Source organism: Papio anubis, chromosome 18 (assembly GCF_008728515.1).
Source record: "Papio anubis isolate 15944 chromosome 18, Panubis1.0, whole genome shotgun sequence".
NCBI classification, from domain to species: Eukaryota; Metazoa; Chordata; class Mammalia; order Primates; family Cercopithecidae; genus Papio; species Papio anubis.
In genome coordinates, this window is record NC_044993.1 from 15,880,625 (window position 1) to 15,899,447 (window position 18,823).

The 18,823-nt window shown below is 52.3% G+C and overlaps 2 protein-coding genes across 5 annotated transcripts in view; both read right to left on the bottom strand.

The window, feature by feature from the left end:
* Positions 1-926: 926 nt before the first annotated feature.
* Positions 927-2,453, bottom strand: LOC108583558 (WAS/WASL-interacting protein family member 1-like). Its single transcript, XM_017953552.3, has one exon. The coding sequence runs from the start codon at positions 2,422-2,424 to the stop codon at positions 1,648-1,650; it is 777 nt and encodes a 258-aa protein (XP_017809041.2). The 5' UTR covers positions 2,425-2,453; the 3' UTR covers positions 927-1,647.
* Positions 927-18,823, bottom strand: part of ST3GAL2 (ST3 beta-galactoside alpha-2,3-sialyltransferase 2) — a 59,196-nt gene continuing 41,299 nt past the window's right edge. For 3 of the 4 annotated variants that reach the window (XM_009196841.4, XM_031658099.1, XM_021932166.2), the window contains exons 3-7: positions 15,757-15,950; positions 9,004-9,183; positions 4,158-4,203; positions 3,774-3,893; positions 927-2,804 (exon numbers count right to left, since the gene is read on the bottom strand). In XM_009196841.4, coding sequence (XP_009195105.1) covers positions 2,631-2,804; positions 3,774-3,893; positions 4,158-4,203; positions 9,004-9,183; positions 15,757-15,950 — 714 coding nt within the window. In that variant the 3' untranslated portion in view covers positions 927-2,630. The remainder of the gene's footprint in view (positions 2,805-3,773; positions 3,894-4,157; positions 4,204-9,003; positions 9,184-15,756; positions 15,951-18,823) is intronic. The other variant, XM_031658100.1, reaches the window with a different exon arrangement.

Below are 18,823 nucleotides of genomic sequence, written 5' to 3' on the forward strand. Positions count from 1 at the left end.
GGGACAGCCCAGCCTGTGGCCACCCAAATGCATCGGAGCCTGATGGAGACCTGGAGACATCATGTTGAGAGAGGCCAGAGTGGTTACAGGACAGCCACTGCAAGGAGATGCTACCAGGAATTCTTTCCAATGAGTTCCTCTCTTGGAGGGAACTCAAGAGGTGACAATGAGCTGATTTTTAACCAAAATGCTTGTACCCGCTCAGACTTCAGTGTCTTGGAGAGCAGAGTCCAGGAATGAGGTGCCTGTTGTATGAGGGGGCGGGGAGGGTGTCTGGAAGTCATCTCGCTCCTCCCATATGCCCCAGCATTCTCAGCTATTATCAGTCACAGCTACCCTATGAGAGCTGCCTTCTTCCCACCATCATGCCCATTTCAGAACAATGAAGGACTAGACAGTTTTTGCTCCTTTTAATTCAGAACGAGAAAGGGAAGGAAATAAACAAGTTTGTTTAAATTACTATTGCAGAAAAGATCTGGCTGGATGCTGGGACCTACCTCTTCCAGGATGGGGATTCATGATTTAATTTTTTTTTGAGACAGGGTCTTGCTCTGTCGCCCAGGCTGGAGTGCAGTGGCACAATCTCGGCTCACTGCAACCTTTGCCTCCCGGGTTCAAGGGATTCTCCTGCCTCAGCCTTCCAAGTAGCTGGGATTACAGGAGCGCACCACTGCGCCTGGCTAATTTTTGTGTGTGTGTGTGTGTATATATATGTGTATATATATGTATTTTTTTTTTTTTTTTGGTAGAGACGGGGTTTCACCATGTTGGCCAGGCTGATCTGGAACTCCTGACCTTAGTATTAAGTACTCCGCCCGCCTCGGCCTCCCAAAGTGCTGGGATGACAGGTGTGAGCCACCATGCCTGGCGGGATTCATGATTTAAAGCAAAAGCAAAAGAAAAAAGAAATAAATTATTCTGCTCAATACTGTTTGGCATAATTGCATTTTCATCTTTTCAACACTCAAAACAGCCTCTTCGGGAAGCATTGAGATGGGAGTGACAAAACTGGCTGGGGCCTAGCTCTCTAAAACGGTGGGGGAGGGGGGGCGCCCTGAGAGAGGCATTCTAGCCTCACCCCAATCACCCCTATTTTTACTCTTCCTACTTTCGGAATTGGAAAGAACGACACTCGAGCTAGGTTCGAATATATTAACTTTCAGGGCCCACTGCCCATCCCAACCCTCCCCTAACAAAGTCCCCTGCCAGTCCCTGTTCCCCCAGCCAGCTGCAGGAACCTACCAACAGCCAGGAGGCTGCCTGGTGGTGTCAACTAAAAAGAGGGAGCGTCTGCGCCGTCACTGTTGGGGAGGGGGCTCTATTAGTGGTTTGAGAGCTTCACAGAAGCCTTCCCCCTCCTAAACCTCCCCAGCCTCCAAGGGAGAGAATTCCACCAGCAGCCCCGCTAGGAACCTAAGCTGGGTTCAGCCATGCAAGCAGCTTCCAGGTGGAACCCCGGCCGTAAGCTTCCCAGCCCTTCTGAAGTGGGAGATGGAGAGCAGGGTGGAGGGAGGCGGCCTGCAGCGTGTAAGTCTCCTCTTCCCCGGCCGGCTCCAGGCTGCGGGCTCTGCCAGCTCAGAATTTGCAGAGAATCTGCAGGTCGACCACCCTCGGCAGCTTCAGCTTAACCAAAGTATCAGCCCCAGGCTAACTCTTCCCCAGGCAAGAGGCTATGGGTGGAGGAGGAGGTGCATGCAACAGGCAGCTGGGCCCATCGCCAGCCTCCTTCTGCCGTGCAGCCCCCTCCCCAGAGCCCGCCGAAAACGGGGGCGGGGGGGGGGGGAGGCGTATGGATGGAATCGGGGACTGTGGACTGTTTTCCAGAGCAACAGGCTGGTGAGGCGGCCCCGGGCCCAGGGAGAGGCGCTGAGAAGGCTGCGGGTGAACGGGAGGGCAGAGGGCACACGTGAGAGCACCTTGCACTGGAGGGGACAGGGCTTCCTCGAGCCCTGCCGTCCCCTCCACCTGTCCGGAGTTCGGCCTGGGAGCACCCCACCCCGCAGGGGACGCCACTCCCGGCTTCCTGGAGACGCAGGCGGCCCTGGGGGCGCGGCCGTCCCACAGCGCCGCCGAGGTGGGACTGGAGGTCCCGAGCCCTGAGCCCCGCAGCGACCGCTTTTCTTTGGTGGGTCTGCACGCACCCATCCGGGCAGGCGGGGAAAGGGGCCGGGCGGCCACCTCTCCTGACGCCCGCAGCGACTGCCCGTTCTCCGGGTCTGGCCAGCGATGGAAACGCTCCTCCGGCCGAGCCTCAGGGAAGTGCTTCGCCGAGGCCTGCGCCATGCTCTCCTCCTCAGAAAGCGTGAAAGAAAACCCTAACCCAAAGCATGAGGGAGTGGGGATTGAGCGGCCGCCGGCCCGCCCCCGAAGGCCATTGATTGGAGGAGACTGGACACAGCGCCAGAGGTTCTCCTTGAGTCGCATGATTGCCTGGAAGAAACAGAAGCTCCGCCCGACCGCAGCGCAGATTAGTGCCAGGCCCGGCCGGTCCCCAGTGTCTCGTGATTGGCGGGGCGCAGCGGACGCCCCCGGGGCTGCAGCATGATTGGTCCTGGGTTGCAGGTCCCGGGTCCCTGGTCGGAGCGCCGGCACCTAACAGATGTGCCGGGAGGGTCGCGGTGAGGCCCGGCTCAGTTGCCCCGGTAGACTTCGATCTTGCTGGCCTTGGCCAGCATATCGATGATATGGGCCTCGAAGTCCGCGTCGTGCACGCCAGTCTTCCGGAACTCGCCCGCGTACCGGTTGTTCTCCCAGTAGTGGTGCCAGTTGCCCCGGCTGTCGGCCCCGAACCCGTACACGTTCACCTGCGGGGAAGCGCAGCGCAGCGTCACCCCAGGCGGTGACCCAGAGAATGGCGCAGGGCGGGCTCGGGATGACAGAGAGGAGAGGGGAGCGGGAGGCTCCAGGGAGATGCGGGAGCCCCCAGGCCTGGCCTAAGAACATGGACTCACATGGGGACACCACCTTCCCTTTGCAGTTGTCCTTCCTCTGCAGCCCTTGCTAATTCCTTTTTTTTTCTTTCTTTTTAAATGGAGTACTTTGATCAGCACCATTCAATGAAGCACTTGCCGGCAACGTGCGCGTGCTGGGCCTCAGCTCTTGCTCTTCGTGGCAGGGCAACCCTGGTCACTGGTGGAACGGGTTCTCTGAACGACTAAGCTCCATTTTTACACAAAGTAGGCCTGGGGCTCAGAGCTGGTGGGGGCAGCCGTCCAGATGGAATTCAACTACATACACTCTCCATTCTATTTATGTTTTGTTGTTGTTGTTTTCTTTTTCATTCTGTCACCCAGGCTAGAGTAAAATGCCGCTATCTCGGCTCACTGCAACCTACACCTCCTGGGTTCAAGTGATTCTCCTGCCTCAGCCTCCCGAGCAGCTGAGATTACAGGCGTGCCCCACCACGCCTGGCTAATTTTTTGTATTTTTACTAGAGATGGGGCTTCACCATGTTGGCCAGTTTGGTCTTGAACTCTTGACCTCAAGTAATCCACCCACCTCAGCCTCCCAAAGTGCTGGGATTACAGGCGTCAGCCACCACGGGGTCAATAACTTAACTTTTTAATGAAGAGATTTTGGATTTAGTAGAATCATGAAAGCAGAAACATTTGGGAAAGGCATAGCTATACTTTATAGTCTAGAGATGGGGAAAACCAAGGCCACATGAATTCTGCCTACAGAAGCACATTCCTCTGTTAGCCTACTAAGACCTCAGAAGGCCTGCACTCCTCTGTTCCATGGGTTCCCACCACCCACACCACAGGCCTACCCACCTCATCACACACATGCAGGGCAAAGAAGAGCACCAGCATCCCCGTGGAAGGGTACCGCCCATGATGCTCTGTCCACCGGTCATGGATATACTTGAAGAAGGCTGGGTTGTAGATCTGGACCTGGGAGAAGAAGAGATGACAGGTATATGAGGGGTTTAGGGGCAGAGATTCAGGCTAGACTGAGCGGCTTCTACTTGCCTATGCCTGTCAGCAGACCTGTGCATGTGTCTCCTGAATCGTGTGGCACCTGCTGGGGTCAGGCATCTGGGCAGATGGGGACCCTGAGGTTCTGGAGGGGAACTGGAACACCTGAGCTACAGGACCAGGCGCACAGGCTGGGCCAGCACTGTTTCCACTGAGGTGCGGAGGAAGTGGGGAGCTTACCTTTTCTTTATCCACTCGAAGGAAGGACTTCACTGGGGCATAGGTGCTGTAAGCAAATAGAAAGAAATGTAACATTTCAGGCCAGGCGCGGTGGCTCATGCCTACAATCCCAGCACTTTGGGAGGCCGAGGCAGGTGGATTACCTCAGGCCAGGAGTTCGAGGCCAGCCTGACCAACATGGTGAAACCCCATCTCTACTAAAAAAAAAAAAAAAAATTAGCTGGGCTTGGTGGAGCACGGCTGTCATCCCAGCTACTTGGGAGGCTGAGGTTTCAGTGAGCCGAGATCACACCCCCGCACTCCCGCCCTGGGTGACAGAGGGAGACTCTGTCAAAAAAAAAAAAAAGGAGAGGAGGGGAGGGGAGAAAGGAAAGGAGAAGGGAAAGGAAGAAAAGATAAGATTTCAGGTGGCCCCATGGCTCCTAGGGATGCCCCCCATGCCAGGCCTGAGCAATGTCAGCCCCACAACTTCCAGACTGCTCTGCTTCTAGACTACTCTCCTGTGGCTTGTTCATCACTGCCATGCCTTGCTCCAAAACCTTCAATGCTCCCCATGGCATCCAAGATAAAATGGGGATGTTTTAGGCAAGCAATGGGGCCGTCCCTAGTCCAGCCCCAACCTTCTTCTCCTAGCTCTGTGCTCCAGTAGAGCTGGCAATCATCTCCAATCCACCATGTCTCTGCTCTCACCCCTGCTCTTGATCCACTCCCCTCAGGCTTCCCAGACCACACCTCCCTGTAGCCAGCCATGGCGCCCGTAACCTACATGCCCTTCTCTGAGTGTCTACGGTACTTCAACTCTACTGCACCCATTTTAGCCCTCAGGTCTCCCAAACATGAGATAATGAACATCCTAAAGTCAGGAAACTGTAACTCATTACTTCTGTGTTTATAAAATACATGGTGATGATACCCAAAAGGTAGAACACAAACCAAGTGTCCTTGAAGGATAAACAGATAAACAAAATGGGTATATCCCTACATTGGCATAGTATTCAGCCTTCAAAAAACAGGAAATTCTGACACATGCTACAATATGGATGAACTATGAGGACATTATGCTAAGTAAAGTCAGTCAGACAAAAGGACAAATACTGTTATGATCCCACTTACATAAGGCATAAAGAACAGTCAAATCAGGCCGGGTGTGGTGGCTCACGCCTGTAATCCCAGCACTTTGGGAGGCCAAGTTGGGTGGATCACCTGAGGTCAGGAGTTCGAGACCAGGCTAGACAATGTGGTGAAACCCCGTCTCTAGTAAAAACACAAAAATTGGCCGGGCTCAGTGGCTCATGCCTGTAATCCCAGCACTTTGGGAGGCCAAGGTGGGCGGATCACGAGGTCAGGAGATCGAGACCATCCTGGTTAACATGGTGAAACCCCGTCTCTACTAAAAATACAAAAAATTAGCCAGGCATGGTGACGGGCGCCTGTAGTCCCAGCTACTCGGGAGGCTGAGGCAGGAGAATGGCGTGAACCTGGGAGGCGGAGCTTGCAGTGAGCCGAGATCGTGCTACTGTACTCCAGCCTGGGCGACAGAGCGAGACTCCATCTCAAAAAAAAAAAAAAAACACAAAAATTAGCTTGGCGTGGTGGCCCATGCCTGTAGTCCCAGCTACTGGTGAGGCTGAGGCATGACAATTGCTTGAATCTGGGAGGCAGAGGTTGCAGTGAGCCGAGATCATGCCATTGCACTATAGCCTGGGCAACAGAGCAAGACTCAGGCTCAAAAACAAACAGGCTGGGCGCGGTGGCTCATGCCTGTAATCCCAGCACTTTGGGGGGCTGAGGTGGGCGGATCACGAGGTCAGGAGATACAGACCATCCTAGCTAACATGGTGAAACCCTGTCTCTACTACAAATACAAAAAATCAGCTGGGCGTGGCGGCGCTTGCCTGTAATCTCAGCTACTTGGGAGGCTGAGACAAGGAGAATCGCTTGAACCCAGGAGGCGGAGGTTGCAGTGAGCCGAGGTGGCACCTCTGCACTCCAGACTGCGTGACAGAGTGAGACTCCATCTCCAAAAACAAACAAACAAACAAACAAGAATAGTTAAATCATAGAGACAGAAAGTAGAATAAGGTTACCTGGGGTTCAGAGGAAAATAGAGAGTTAGTGTTTAATGTGTACAGTTTCCATTTGGGATAATGAAAACATTCTAGAAATGGACACTGGTGATGGCTATACAATAATGTGAATATACTTAACGTTACTGAGCTTTACACTTAAAAACAGTTAAAATGATAAATGTTATATTGTGTATATTTTACCACAAAACAAAAATATATGGTGAGACAGAGTGGATTAATGGTTGCCTAGGGCTGGGGTGGGAGGAGTGGGGAGTGATGGCTTAGGGACCCAGGGGTATCTTCAGATTTTTATCTTTAGATGAAAGACCCTTAGAACATGAAAACGTTCTTTTTTTTTTTTTTTTTTTTTTTTGAGGCAGAGCCTCGCTTTGTTGCCCAGGCTGGAGTGCAGTGGCACAATCTGAGCACACTGCAACCTCTCTCTGCCTCTGAGGTTCAAGCGATCCGATCCTCCCACCTCATTCTCAAGTGGCTAAGACTACAGGAGCGTGCCACCATGTCTGGCTAATTTTTGTATTTTTTGTAGAGACAGTTTCGCCATGTTGCCCAAGGTAGTCTCGAACTCGGGCTCAAACAATCCCCCCGTCATTGGCCTCCTAGAGTGCTGGGATTACAGGCGTGAGCCACTGCATCCAGCAGAACATGAAAATGTTTTTGTTTGTTTGTTTTTTTTTTTTTTGAGACAGAGTCTCTGTTGTCAGGCTGGAGTGCAGCGGCACAATCTCATATCACTGTAACCTCTGCCTCCCAGGTTCGAGCGATTCTCCTGCCTCAGCCTCCTGAGTAGCTGGGACTACAGGTGCCTGCCACCACACCCAGCTATTTTTTATATTTTTAGTAGAGACAGGGTTTCACCATGTTGGCCAGGATGGTCTCAATCTCTTGACCTTGTGATCTGCCTGCATCAGCCTCCCAAAGTGCTGGGATTACAGGTATGAGCCACCGCACCCGGCCAAAAAATTTATTTTATTTTTTTTGAGACAGAGTTTTGCTCATGTTGCCTAGGCTGGAGTGCAGTGGCGTGATCTCGGCTCACTGCAACCTCCACCTCCCGAGCTCAAGCGATTCTCCTTTCTCAGCCTCCTGAGTAGCTGGGATTACAGGTGCATGCCATCACGCCTAGCTAATTTTTGAATTTTTAGTAGAGACGAGGTTTCATCATGTGGGCCAGGCTGGTCTCGAACTCCTGACCTCGTAATCCACCTGCCTCGGTATTTTTAGTAGAGACGGGGTTTCACCATGTTGGCCAGGATGGTCTCGATCTCTTGACCTCGTGATCTGCCTGCGTCAGCCTCCCAAGGTGCTGGGATTACAGGTGTGAGCCACAGTGCCCAGCCATGAAAATGTTTTAAAATTAATTGCGGGGCTGGGTGTGGTGGCTCATGCCCTGTAATCCCAGCACTTTGGGAGGCTGAGGTGAGCAGATCATCTGAGGTCAGGAGTTCGAGATCAGCCTGGCCAACCTGACGAAACCCCATCTCTACTAAAAATACAAAAATTAGCCAGGTCCATGGTGACATATGCCTGTAATCCCAGCAACTCGGGAGGCCGAGGCAGGAGAATCATTTGAACCTGGGAGACGGATGTTACAGTGAGCTGAGATTGTGCCACTGCACTCCAGTCTGGGCAACAGAGTGAGACTCTGTTTAAAAAAAAAAAAAAAGTAATTGTGGGCCGGATGTGGTGGCTCATGCCTGTAATCTCAACACATTGGGAGCCTGAGATAGGTGGATCACTTGATGTCAGGAGTTTGAGACCAGCCTGGCCAACATGGCAAAACACCATATCTACTAAAAATACAAAAATCAGCCAGGCATGGTGGCATGTAATTCCAGCTACTCAGGAAGCTGAGGCACAAGAATCCCTTAAACCCGGGAAGTAGAGGTTGCAGTGAGCCAAGATCGCCACTGCACTCCAGCCTGGGTGATAGAGTGAGACTCCATCTCAAAAAAATAATTAAAATTAAAAATTAAAATTAACTGTAGCTGTGGTTATACAACTCTGAATATATAAGAAGTTACCGGATTGTACACATTAAATAGGTGAGATGTATGGGATGTGAATCTTATCTTGATAAAGCTGCTAAAAAATATACTTTGTGAACTAGATTTCCCATGGTTCCCAGCTATGATGGGATGACTGCCCCCAAAGAAAGTCCTCAGAAGGCAGAGCTTCCTCAGTCAGAAGCTATCACCCAGAAAGGAGACCAAAATCAGACGGTCTGGTCAGGCGTGGTGGCTTACGCCTCTAATCCCAGCACTGTGGGAGCCCGAGGTAGGAAGACCACCTGAGGTCGGGAGTTCGAGACCAGCCTGACCAACATGAAGAAACCTGTCTCTACCAAAAATACAAAATTAGCGGGGCGTGGTGGTGCATCCCTGTAATCCCAGCTACTCAGGAGGCTGAGGCAGGAGAATTGCTTGAACCCGGGAGGCGGATGTTGCAGTGAGCCAAGATGGCGCCACTGCACTCTGGCCTGGGCAACAAGAGTGAAATTCTGTCTTTAAAAAAAAAAAAAAAAAAAAAGATGGTCCTTCCTCATCTTTCCACCATCAGTATGCTACATGTCACCATGCAGAAGGTGACACAGAGCAAGCTGTGTCTTCAGCTCACTCGCCATCTTAGGCCCTCCCTTCTCATCAGCTCCTCTTGGCCAAAATATTCAATGAAAGGAATTCTACAATCTGACCCCTAGGAAGACTCTGCCCAAGGTGGTCCTGTTACCCATATTCTACCCAGGCCAGCAAGAGGCTCACAATCGGATCTGCCCTGTGGACAGGGCGCTGGCAATCCACAGAAGGTCCAGGGCCTTGAAGGGCACCAGCACGAAGCTGACGTTGGCGGGCAGGTTCTTGGCACTCTCAGGGTACATGAAATGGTGGGTGGTTCGGCTGCCAACATCCTGCTCAAAGCCCACGGTTGGCGCCTGATTCATCCTGCAGGGACAAGAGGGTGACATGAGAATCAACTGCCATGGAAACTGGTACAAGATTCTTAGAGGACAGTTCGAAGCCATCCATCAAAAATGCAAACGGGTGTATACTCCAACCAAGCAATTCCATTGCTAGAAATCTAACCTACAAAAATGGTTATGGCCAGGCATGGTGGCTCACGCCTGTAATCCCAGCACTTTGGGAGGCCAAGGTGGGCGGATCACGAGGTCAGGAGATCGAGACCATCCTGGCTAACACGGTGAAACCCCGTCTCTACTAAAAATACAAAAAATTAGTGGGCGTGCTAGCAGACGCCTGTAGTCCCAGCTACTCGGGAGGCTGAAGCTACTCGGGAGGCTGAAGCAGAAGAATGGTGTGAACCCGGGAGGCAGAGCTTGCAGTGAGCCGAGATTGGGCCACTGCACTCCAGCCTGGGTGACAGAGCGAGACTCCATCTCAAAAAAAAAAAAAATGGTTACATAAGTGTGCAAAGATGTGTATGAGGATATTCACTGCAGATTATTTACAATAGTAACACTAGAATCAATCAAACAGGTCGAGTGTCGTGGTTCACACCTGTAATCCCAGCACTTTGGGAGGCCAAGGTAGACGGACTGCTTTGAGGCCTGGAATTCGAGACCAGCCTTAGCCAACATGGTGAAACCCCATCTTTACTAGAGAAAAAAATACAAAATTAGCCTGGCATAGTGGCATATACCTTTAATCCCAGCAACCTGGGAAGCTGAGGCAGGAGATGTGCTTGAACCCTGAGGCAGAGACTGCAGTGAGCCGAGATCGCACCACTGCACTCCAGCCTGGGTGACAGAACAAGACTGTCTCCAAAAAAAAAGGTTACTCTCAGAGTAACTTTGGGGGCTTAACTCATTTTTTTTACTGTATACATTTTTATTTACTTTAACTATTATTTTTGAGATAGGGTCTCACTCTGTTGCCCAGGCTGGAGTGCAGTGGTGCTATCTTGGCTCACTGCAACCTCCACCTCTGCCTCCCAGGTTCAAGCAATTCTCCTTCCTCAGCTTCCTGAGTAGATGGGACTACAAGCATGTGCCAGCGCGCCCAGCTAATTTTTTGGTTTTTTTTTTTTTTTTTTTTTTTTGAGACGGAGTCTCGCCCTGTCGCCCAGGCTGGAGTCCAATGGTGTGATCTCAGCTTACTGCAACCTCCACCTCCCGGGTTCAAGGGATTCTCCTGCCTCAGCCTCCCGAGACCTCAAGTGATCTGCCTGCCTCAGCCTCCCAGACTGCTGGGATTACAAGCGTGACCCACCACACCCAGCCACTTTTGTATTTTTAGTAGAAAAGTGGTTTTGCCATGTTGGCCAGGCTGGTCTCAAACTCCTGGCCTCAGGCAATCTGCCTGCCTCGGCTTCCCAAAGTGTTGGGATTACAGTCCCGAGCCACCACGCCCAGCCCTGTTTGTTTTTTAAGTCTCACTCTGTCACTCAGGCTGGAGTGCAATGCCATCATCATGGCTCACTGCAGTCTCGACCTCCTGGGTTCAATCAATCCTCCAGCTTCAGCCTCCTGAGCAGCTGGGACCACAGGCGTGCATCACCATGCCCGTTTTGTTTTCTGTTTTGTACAGATAGGGGTCTCACTATGTTGTCCAGGCTGGTCTCAATCTCCTGAACTCAAGCAACCCTCCTGCCTCAGCCTCCTGAGTAGCCGGGACGACAGGCAGATGACACCAGGCCTGGCCTTTTACAATTTTTAAAAGAAAGAACTTTTAAAGAACAGCCTTCCACAGCTTCCACCTTACTTGGCTGTTCTGCCTCTTTCCTGTAAGATGGTGAAAGAAAGATAGGAAGTTCAAGCCTTCCCTCAGGCCCTGGGCTGGATGGAAGCCTCTGTCCTGCCACCTACTACCACCCTATTCCTGTCTGCCGCCTTAAGACCCTGTCTGCCCTTCCACTCCAAGGCCAAGAGAAATGTCCCAAGTTCTCACGGTCTGCCCTTGCTATCTCTCTGGTGATGTGCAATGTCCCCTCTCTTCTGCTGCTGTCTGGACAGAGGGGACATTGCTGTGGCTCCTGTCTAGAAACCCTCTCTGTGAGTATAATAAGCCAAGAAGGAGTCTCGCTCTGTCGCCCAGGCTGGAGTGCAGTGGCGTGATCTCGGCTCACTGCAAGCTCTACCTCCTGGATTCACGCCATTCTCCTGCCTCAGCCTCCCGAGTAGCTGGGACTACAGGTGCCCGCCACCGCGCCGGGCTAATTTTTTGTATTTTTAGTAGAGACAGGGTTTCACCATGGTCTCGATCTCGTGATCCGCCTGCCTCGGCCTCCCAAAGTGCTGGAATTACAGGCGTGAGCCACTGCGCCCGGCCCCACTTCCTTTCAATTTATGCAAAATACAAGACAAGTAAAAACCAAAGCTCCCCTTTTTAGTATGCATCTTACGTAACAGGTGAACCAGGTTTAAATACAAACCTGTTGGTTTGTATTTTTTTTCTGTTATGACTGTTTACCTTGTGGAATCATGACTACCAAGGCAGGGTGATCATAACCTGGCCCTCCACTAGGAGCACAGGGACCCAGGGAGGGAGGGAGCGCAGTCCCTAGGTGGCTCTCCCGGCTTTTTATGCCAGTTCTGTAAAACCAGCACAAACATTCCCTGTCCTTACAGTGGCTGGCAGCAGCTAGCTGGCCTTGGTGAGGACTTGCTGTGTTGCAGGGGCTGCCACGCTATCTTCATCAAGGACGGGACTGGGGAGGACAGTGGGCTGTGCTGTCCCCTTGCCCTGCCGGTCACATCGCTGTGCCCCCTACCTCTCATTTTCCCTTGAGGGTCTGGAGGGTGCTTTGGGGTTGGAGGTCTCAAAACCTAGAGGACATCTGTGTTCCTAACCACTTCGTTCTAGCTAGCTTCAAGCAGATACCTAGAATTTCTTCCAGAGAAACTAACATGCTCTGTCTCCAGAACAGGGATCTAGTTCCTGCCTCTCCCCCAAATTCATGTCTTTCAGTGAACTGCCCCTTTGAGCCCAGTCTTTAGGGTTTAGAGATCCTGTCTCCTAGAAGAGCCAAGAAGTATCTTTCCCACCCATGAATAACTCTTAACAGCTTGTGGGCTGCCGAACTCCCCACACAGGCATTGGGGTCCTACGGTCACACTGACGCAGTCTGGACCTGCCTCCTGCCAAGCACCATGGGGCCTGTGAGGAACAGAGCAGTTGGAGAGGAAGCCTTAACAGGGTACGTCAGAGCCAGAAGTGTGTCTCAGCTGCCCAGGGTATGGCAGGGGTAAGCAGGAGGTGGAGGAATTGGGCTGGTGACACAGGCTGGCCGGGGCCTGGGTGGGGCAGGAGCTAGGATCAAGGTATGCTCTTTTTCTTCTCCCTTTTTTTTTTTTTAAATAGAGATGGGGTTTCGCCATGTTGCCCAAGCTGGCTTCGAACTCCTGGGCTCAATCAGTCCTCTCGCCTCAGCCTCCCAAAGTAGTGGGATTACAGGCGTGAGCCACCATGCCCAGCCAAGGTGTACACTTGAGAGGACCTAAGAAACAAACTTCATCTCACCAGAGATGGTGAGGCCAAGAGATTCTGCAGAGCACAGGGCTGCATCCAGCCCAGGCTGGCTTCTGAAGACCCACCTTCTACAGCGACTTGGCAGCCCGAGCTGTCATGAAGTCCCCATGGGACCTGTCAGCCAGGGTCACCCTGCCTCCAGGCTGGCCGTGCTACAGAGCCTGGCCCTCCCTCACTTCCCCCGTGGCTGGCCAGTCACCAGCTTCGAAATATCTGGGAATGAAGGGAGCAAGAGGTCCCAAAAGATGTTTCACAGCCTCCACAGGAAAGGGAAGGAACATGGCACTCTAACAGGGACGAGGTTTTGTTTCAAGGCTCTAATTCATCCTGGAGAAGCCACGCCCTGGAAAGGGGCCAGAGCAGGACAAGGAGTATGAGCTGCATCTCTGGGACTCGGGAACACGGCATTCTAGAAATCTGTCCCTGGCTGCCTCCAGCAGCTAAAGAAGTATTCAGACCAGGGCGCAAGTGGGGTGTGTACTCCCTGGTTAGGACATGCTGTTGGCTGCCTAGTCTCCTGCACTCCTGCATGTATCTGTGGCACGCCTCCTGTCTAGAGGGCACTGTTCTCGGAGTTGTGGATGGATCTGCAGGCCAACTGAGGCAAGATCAGCTTAACTGGACTTGAAGCGGTCCACAGGGCTCAGAGGACAAAGAGGAGGAGGGAATGGCAGCGAGGTGGGCGGGGCACAGGTGGATCAGGCCATCATCTTGCTGTAACTCAGTTCAGCCCTCCAGTGGGTCTTGCTTCCAGGACCATTGGTTCCAAACTTGGATATGCCTACAATTGGAGTCACCCCCAGTGCCATCTGTTGTTTTTGTTTTTGAGATAGGGTCTTGCTCTGTTGCCCAGGCTAGAGTGCAGTGGTGCCATCACAGCTCACCACAGCCTCAAACTCTTGGGCTCAAATGATCCTCCTGCCTTAGCCTCCCGAGTAGCTAGGACTACAGGCTCACACCAGCAAGCCCAGCTTACCCACTGCCAGCCAGTTCCTTAGACCAGCAGATGGCCAATTACTACCCAGGTCACTCCTTCCAGAAAGTGATTCTGGGGTCCACTCTATACCACCCCACTTCCTTACCTGGCCCCCGGGAGGAAGCATCTATAAATTTTTTTTTTTTTTTTTTTTTTTTTTTGAGACAGTTTCTCCCTTGTTGCCCAGGCTGGAGCGCAATGGCATGATCTTGGTTCACTACAACCTCCGCCTCCTGGGTTCAGACGATTCTCCTGCCTCAGCCTCCTGAGTAGCTGGGATTATAGTTATGCACCACCATGCCTGGCTAATTTTTGTATTTTTAGTAGAGATGGGATTTCACCATGTTCGCCAGGCTGGTCTTGAACTCCTGACCTTAGGTGATCTGCCTGCCTCGGCCTCCCAAAGTGCTGGGATTACAGGCGTGAGCTGCCGCGCCCAGCCTTATAAATTTCTTTCTGCAGCCCCGCCTGACAGTACCGGCCAGGAAACTTAGAGCCAGTCCTTTTGGGCCTGCAGGGCTTCCACCCAGGAGCTTCCTGACCATCACGTAGGTGCCTGCCCAGTGAAAGCTCAAACCTGATGCAGGTGCTTCAGGCAGCTGAGAGCACTGTCCTGGACTTTCCGAGTGCCCAGAGCTGCATGGAAGTGACAGATCCCTCAATTCCCAACCTGGCCATGGTGTCTGGAAAGAGGAGAGGCCCCTCTAACACCAGTTCCCATCCCATCTCTCTCCCATTGGGTTATCAGCAGTTGGAGGATATGGATATCCTCAGGTGGTTCCAGGGTCCTGGACAGGGTCCAGTCCATCCTGTTCACCCTCCCACTTGCACCATTTCCCAACATGAGGAAGGTCTTACATGGAATGCTGAATGCCTCCGAGACATATTGCTGCCTTTGTGTTGCTATGGAGACAGTAACAGTTTCTAAGACAAAGCCCTTCCTTCTGCCTCCTGGGAAACCTGGTCTTTCTGCAATGCTCAGCCTAAGAGATGAGTGAAAACTGGGCATTGGCAGGATCTCGGTTCTTCAGGCTCTTCCTCCATCAAGGAGTTGGGTAGAAGGATCCCCACTGTGGCATTTCTTGTCCCCAGCCAAGTCAAGGGGGGACATCAGAAAACACAGGCTCTGGAGCAGAGCAAGCAGCCCATGTTCAGGTTGCGAGCCTGCCCCCGTTCCCTGTTCATGCCCAGGCCTTCGCTGCAGAGTCTCGGTCAGGACTGAACGCCCTCCCAACTCTTCTCCCCTCCTCACGGCGGGGAATAGACGTCTTGGGAATGAATGAGCCCCAGAGCAAATACCAAACAGCTCCTTTTAGCACCCACGACATCTGCATTCCGTGCATCTGCCAGAGAGAATCACCTGCTGCTGAGAAGCAGGATGCTAGCTGGGCTTGGGGCCCTCACTCGCTCAGCTGCTGAGGGGATGAGGAGGACAGGGCCGGCTTCTGATGGGAATTTTTGTTTTTGAGACAGTGTCTCAGTCTATTGCCCAGGCTGGAGTGAACTGGTACAATCATAGCTCACTGTAGCCTCGAATCCCTGGGTTCAAGCAATCCTCCTGCCTCAGCCACCCCAGTAGATGGGAATACAGACACACACCACAATGCCCAGCTAATCTTTAAAAATTTTTTGCAGACACAGGGTTTCGCCATGTTACCTAGGCTGGTCTCTAACTCCTGGGGCTCAAGCGATCCTCCCACCTCAGCCTCTCAAAGCACTGGAATTACAGGGATGAGCCACCGTGCCCGGCCTCTGGTGGGATTTTTCACCAAACATCAGCCAGGAATCGCATGTCAGCTGTTTCCAGAGGAATTCAGAGCATTGGAAACAGAGTGCAGGCCTCAAGCAAAGCTTAGATTTGGGATTCTGGCTCCCCATCCACCCCAAACAGGCAAAGGAGAGAGCTCCAAGCCTGCTATGAAAGACGCTGGGAGGCAGGGCCCCAGAGCACATTGGTAACTGGCAGCATGCACTCTGCCAGACATGGCAGAGGAGAGCAGTCCCCCTCCCGGAGGCCCGTCCTGGACCCACCCTTGGGCTCCGCAGGGGCTCACCTCATGATGAAGTTGTGTCCGTCCACGTCCTGCCCATAGCCAGAGCCCCGCAGGTTGCCGGAGTTCCCCACCACAGCACAGCGCCGGCACTGGTGGGGGTCCCGGAAGCGGTAGGGGTTCTCGCCGGGCACTATTTGGAACAGCTTCTCCAGCACCTCGTTGGTGTTCTGTGATTTGAACTGGGGCTGCAGCATCTATGGAAGGGAGAGGAAGACGGAAAATGAGGAAGGGGAGAGGTGTGTGAAGGAGGAGGGGCCCCATCCTCCCCTCTTCTGCTCTCACTCTCCAGTGCCTGGGCACAGGCCTCTTTATCCAGGGCTCTGCCAGGGAACAGGGATTCTTTCCTCTGGGCAGTGAGGGTCTCTCCCTCTCTCAACGACAGCGAAGTCCCCAGTTGTGAGTGAGTCTCAACGTCCGGAGATTGGGTGCCCTGCTAGTCACGGGTGGCTCTGATGCACTAGGAGGGGCTCTGGATCAAGGTGCCTTTCACACATTCTCTGGGAACCTGCAGGCCTGGGCCACGGAACAGAGCAGCCTCTTTTAGGGGCTCCTTCCTGGTCAGCCTACAGGGGGCGCCCTCAGCACTCAGGCTGAGGACTGGGGTTGCAGAAGCCGCGTCTAGGGCAACAGTCCAGCCACTCCCTGAGCCCCCACCCAGGGAAGGGCAGAGAGGCTGATAATTCTTTCAGAGCCAGAATGGCTGGAATAAAACTGGTGTCCTGGTGTCCCCTCCTACCAGCGAGACCTGTACTAACCAGCTGGTGGTCAAAGACCATGAAACAAGGCAGCACCAATCAGATGCTTAGGGACCCAGCAGGTACCACACAGGAGTAACGTGGTAGGTAAGGTCCACACCCAACAGATCTGAGCCCCGGCAAAGAAGGGCAACTTCAGCCAACTGTTGCCACGTGGGATCATGAGCCCAGAAGGGCCAAAGTTTCCCATTTTTCAAGAGACAATGAAAGTAAGGATTTTCTCCAGCCTGGGCGACAGAGCGAGACTCCATCCCAAAAAAAAAAAAAAAGAAAGAAAGTAAGGATTTCATATGAAATAAGAAAAATGAAATCCTGACTTTTCTTTTTTTTTTTTTGAGATAGAGTTTCACTCTTGTTGCCCAGGCTGGAGTGCAATGGCACAATCTTGGCTCACCGCAACCTCCGCATCCTGGATTCAAGCGATTCTCCTGCCTCGGCCTCCTGACTAGCTGGAATTACAGGCATGCGCCACCACACCCAGCTAATTTTGTATTTTTAGTAGACATGGGGTTTTTTCATATTGGTCAGGCTGGTCTCGAACTCCCGAACTCAGGTGATCCACCTGCTTTGGCCTCCCAAGGTGTGGGATTACTTTTACTCAAAAGTAAATTACTTTTACTCAAAAGTGTTGGAATTATTTTTACTCAAAAAAAAAAAAAAAACCCCACATAAAAATAAAATAAAACATTCTGTAGATGGAGCCATAACTCAATGGGTTTGTGGGTGAGCAGGGCCTGCTCAGGGGAGATGGGAGATTGATCTGTAGGGAGAGATTGACTCTGAGACAAGAATTCCTATATAAAAATTAGCCAGGTGTGGTGGTGCGCGCCTGTAGTCCCAGCTACTCTGAAGCTGAGGTAGGAGGATCGCTTGAGCCTGGGGGCGGTCAAGGATGCAGTGAACCAAGAGTGTGCCACTGCAAAGACAGTGAGAACCTGTATCAAAAAAAGCTGTCACAGTAAGAGCCCACGGGGCTCCTAGTGGCCCTAGCTCTGCAGACCCCGGTCCTTGGGCACTCTGATAGTCTGGGCTGGAAGGCATGTTCTGTGGCATCGTTCTGATAAGCCTGATCACAAGAGCTCATCCCTCACAGCTTGGGAGCCTGCAGGGGCTCAGTGCTGACATGGTTCCACCCATGACATGTGTGGCAACCAGATGGCCTGCAGAGCCTGGGGAGTGACTCCAGAGCCTTGGGGCGAGGCAGAAGGAATTACAAGTAGCAGAAAAGTGATGACTGGAAAGACAGGGAGAACCCCCCAGCCCCACCCCTTCAACTCCCTTAGCCCCTGACGGTTCTTTACATTGCTTGTTTTTTTTAACTCTAGAATCAGGCAATACTTTATTTCATAAAATAGATTAAATCTTCCCTACACACCTTTCTTTTCTTTTCTTTTTTTTGAGACAGAGTCTCACGTTGTTGCCCAGGCGGGAGTGCAGTGGCGTGATCTTGGCTCACTGCAACCTCTGCCTCCCAGGTTCAAGCGATTCTCCTGCCTCAGCCTCCTGAGTCGCGGGGATTACAGGCGCCTGCCACCATGCCTGGCTAATTTTTTTTTTAAATTTTTAGTAGACGGGGTTTCAACATGTCGATCAGGCTGGTCTCAAACTCCTGACCTCGTAACCCGCCCAGCTTGGGCTCCCAAAGTGCTGGGATTACAGGCATGAGCCACCGCGCCCAGCCTTCCCTACAAGGCTTTCTTATCCCAGCCCAGTAAAAAGTCTTCCAGCAATTGTAAAGAACCAAGCAAGAAGCTCTGTTATAATGGTATTTACAATTATTTCAGCTGGGCATAGTGGCTCACACCTGTAATCCCAGCACTTTGGAAGGCTGAGGCGGGAGGATCATCTGAGGTCAGGAGTTTGAGACCAGCCTGGCCAACATGGTGAAACCTCGTCTCTACTAAAAATACAAAAAAATTAGCTGAGGGTGGTGGCGCACGCCTGTAATTCCAGCTACTAGGGAGGCTGAGGCAGGAGAATCACTTGAACCCGCAGGCAGAAGTTACAGTGAGCCATCACGGCACCACTGCACTCCAGCCTGGGTGACAAAATGAGACTCCATCTCAAAAAACAAACAAACAAACAAATAGAAAACAATTATTGTGAGTCAATGTTCATAAATTAGGATACTTAGTTTTAAAATCTGGATTTCTGGGTTTGCTTAAAAAAAAAACCCAGATCCAGCCTTGTGCAGCAACAACTGCTGGGGCCAAGGGGTGGCTGCCTCCTTCCTCTGGGGCAGGCCCCCCATGGCTGTACTCCTCACTCCCACCTGCTCCCTGTGTCTGTGCTGCCTGCCTGGTCCAGGAGGC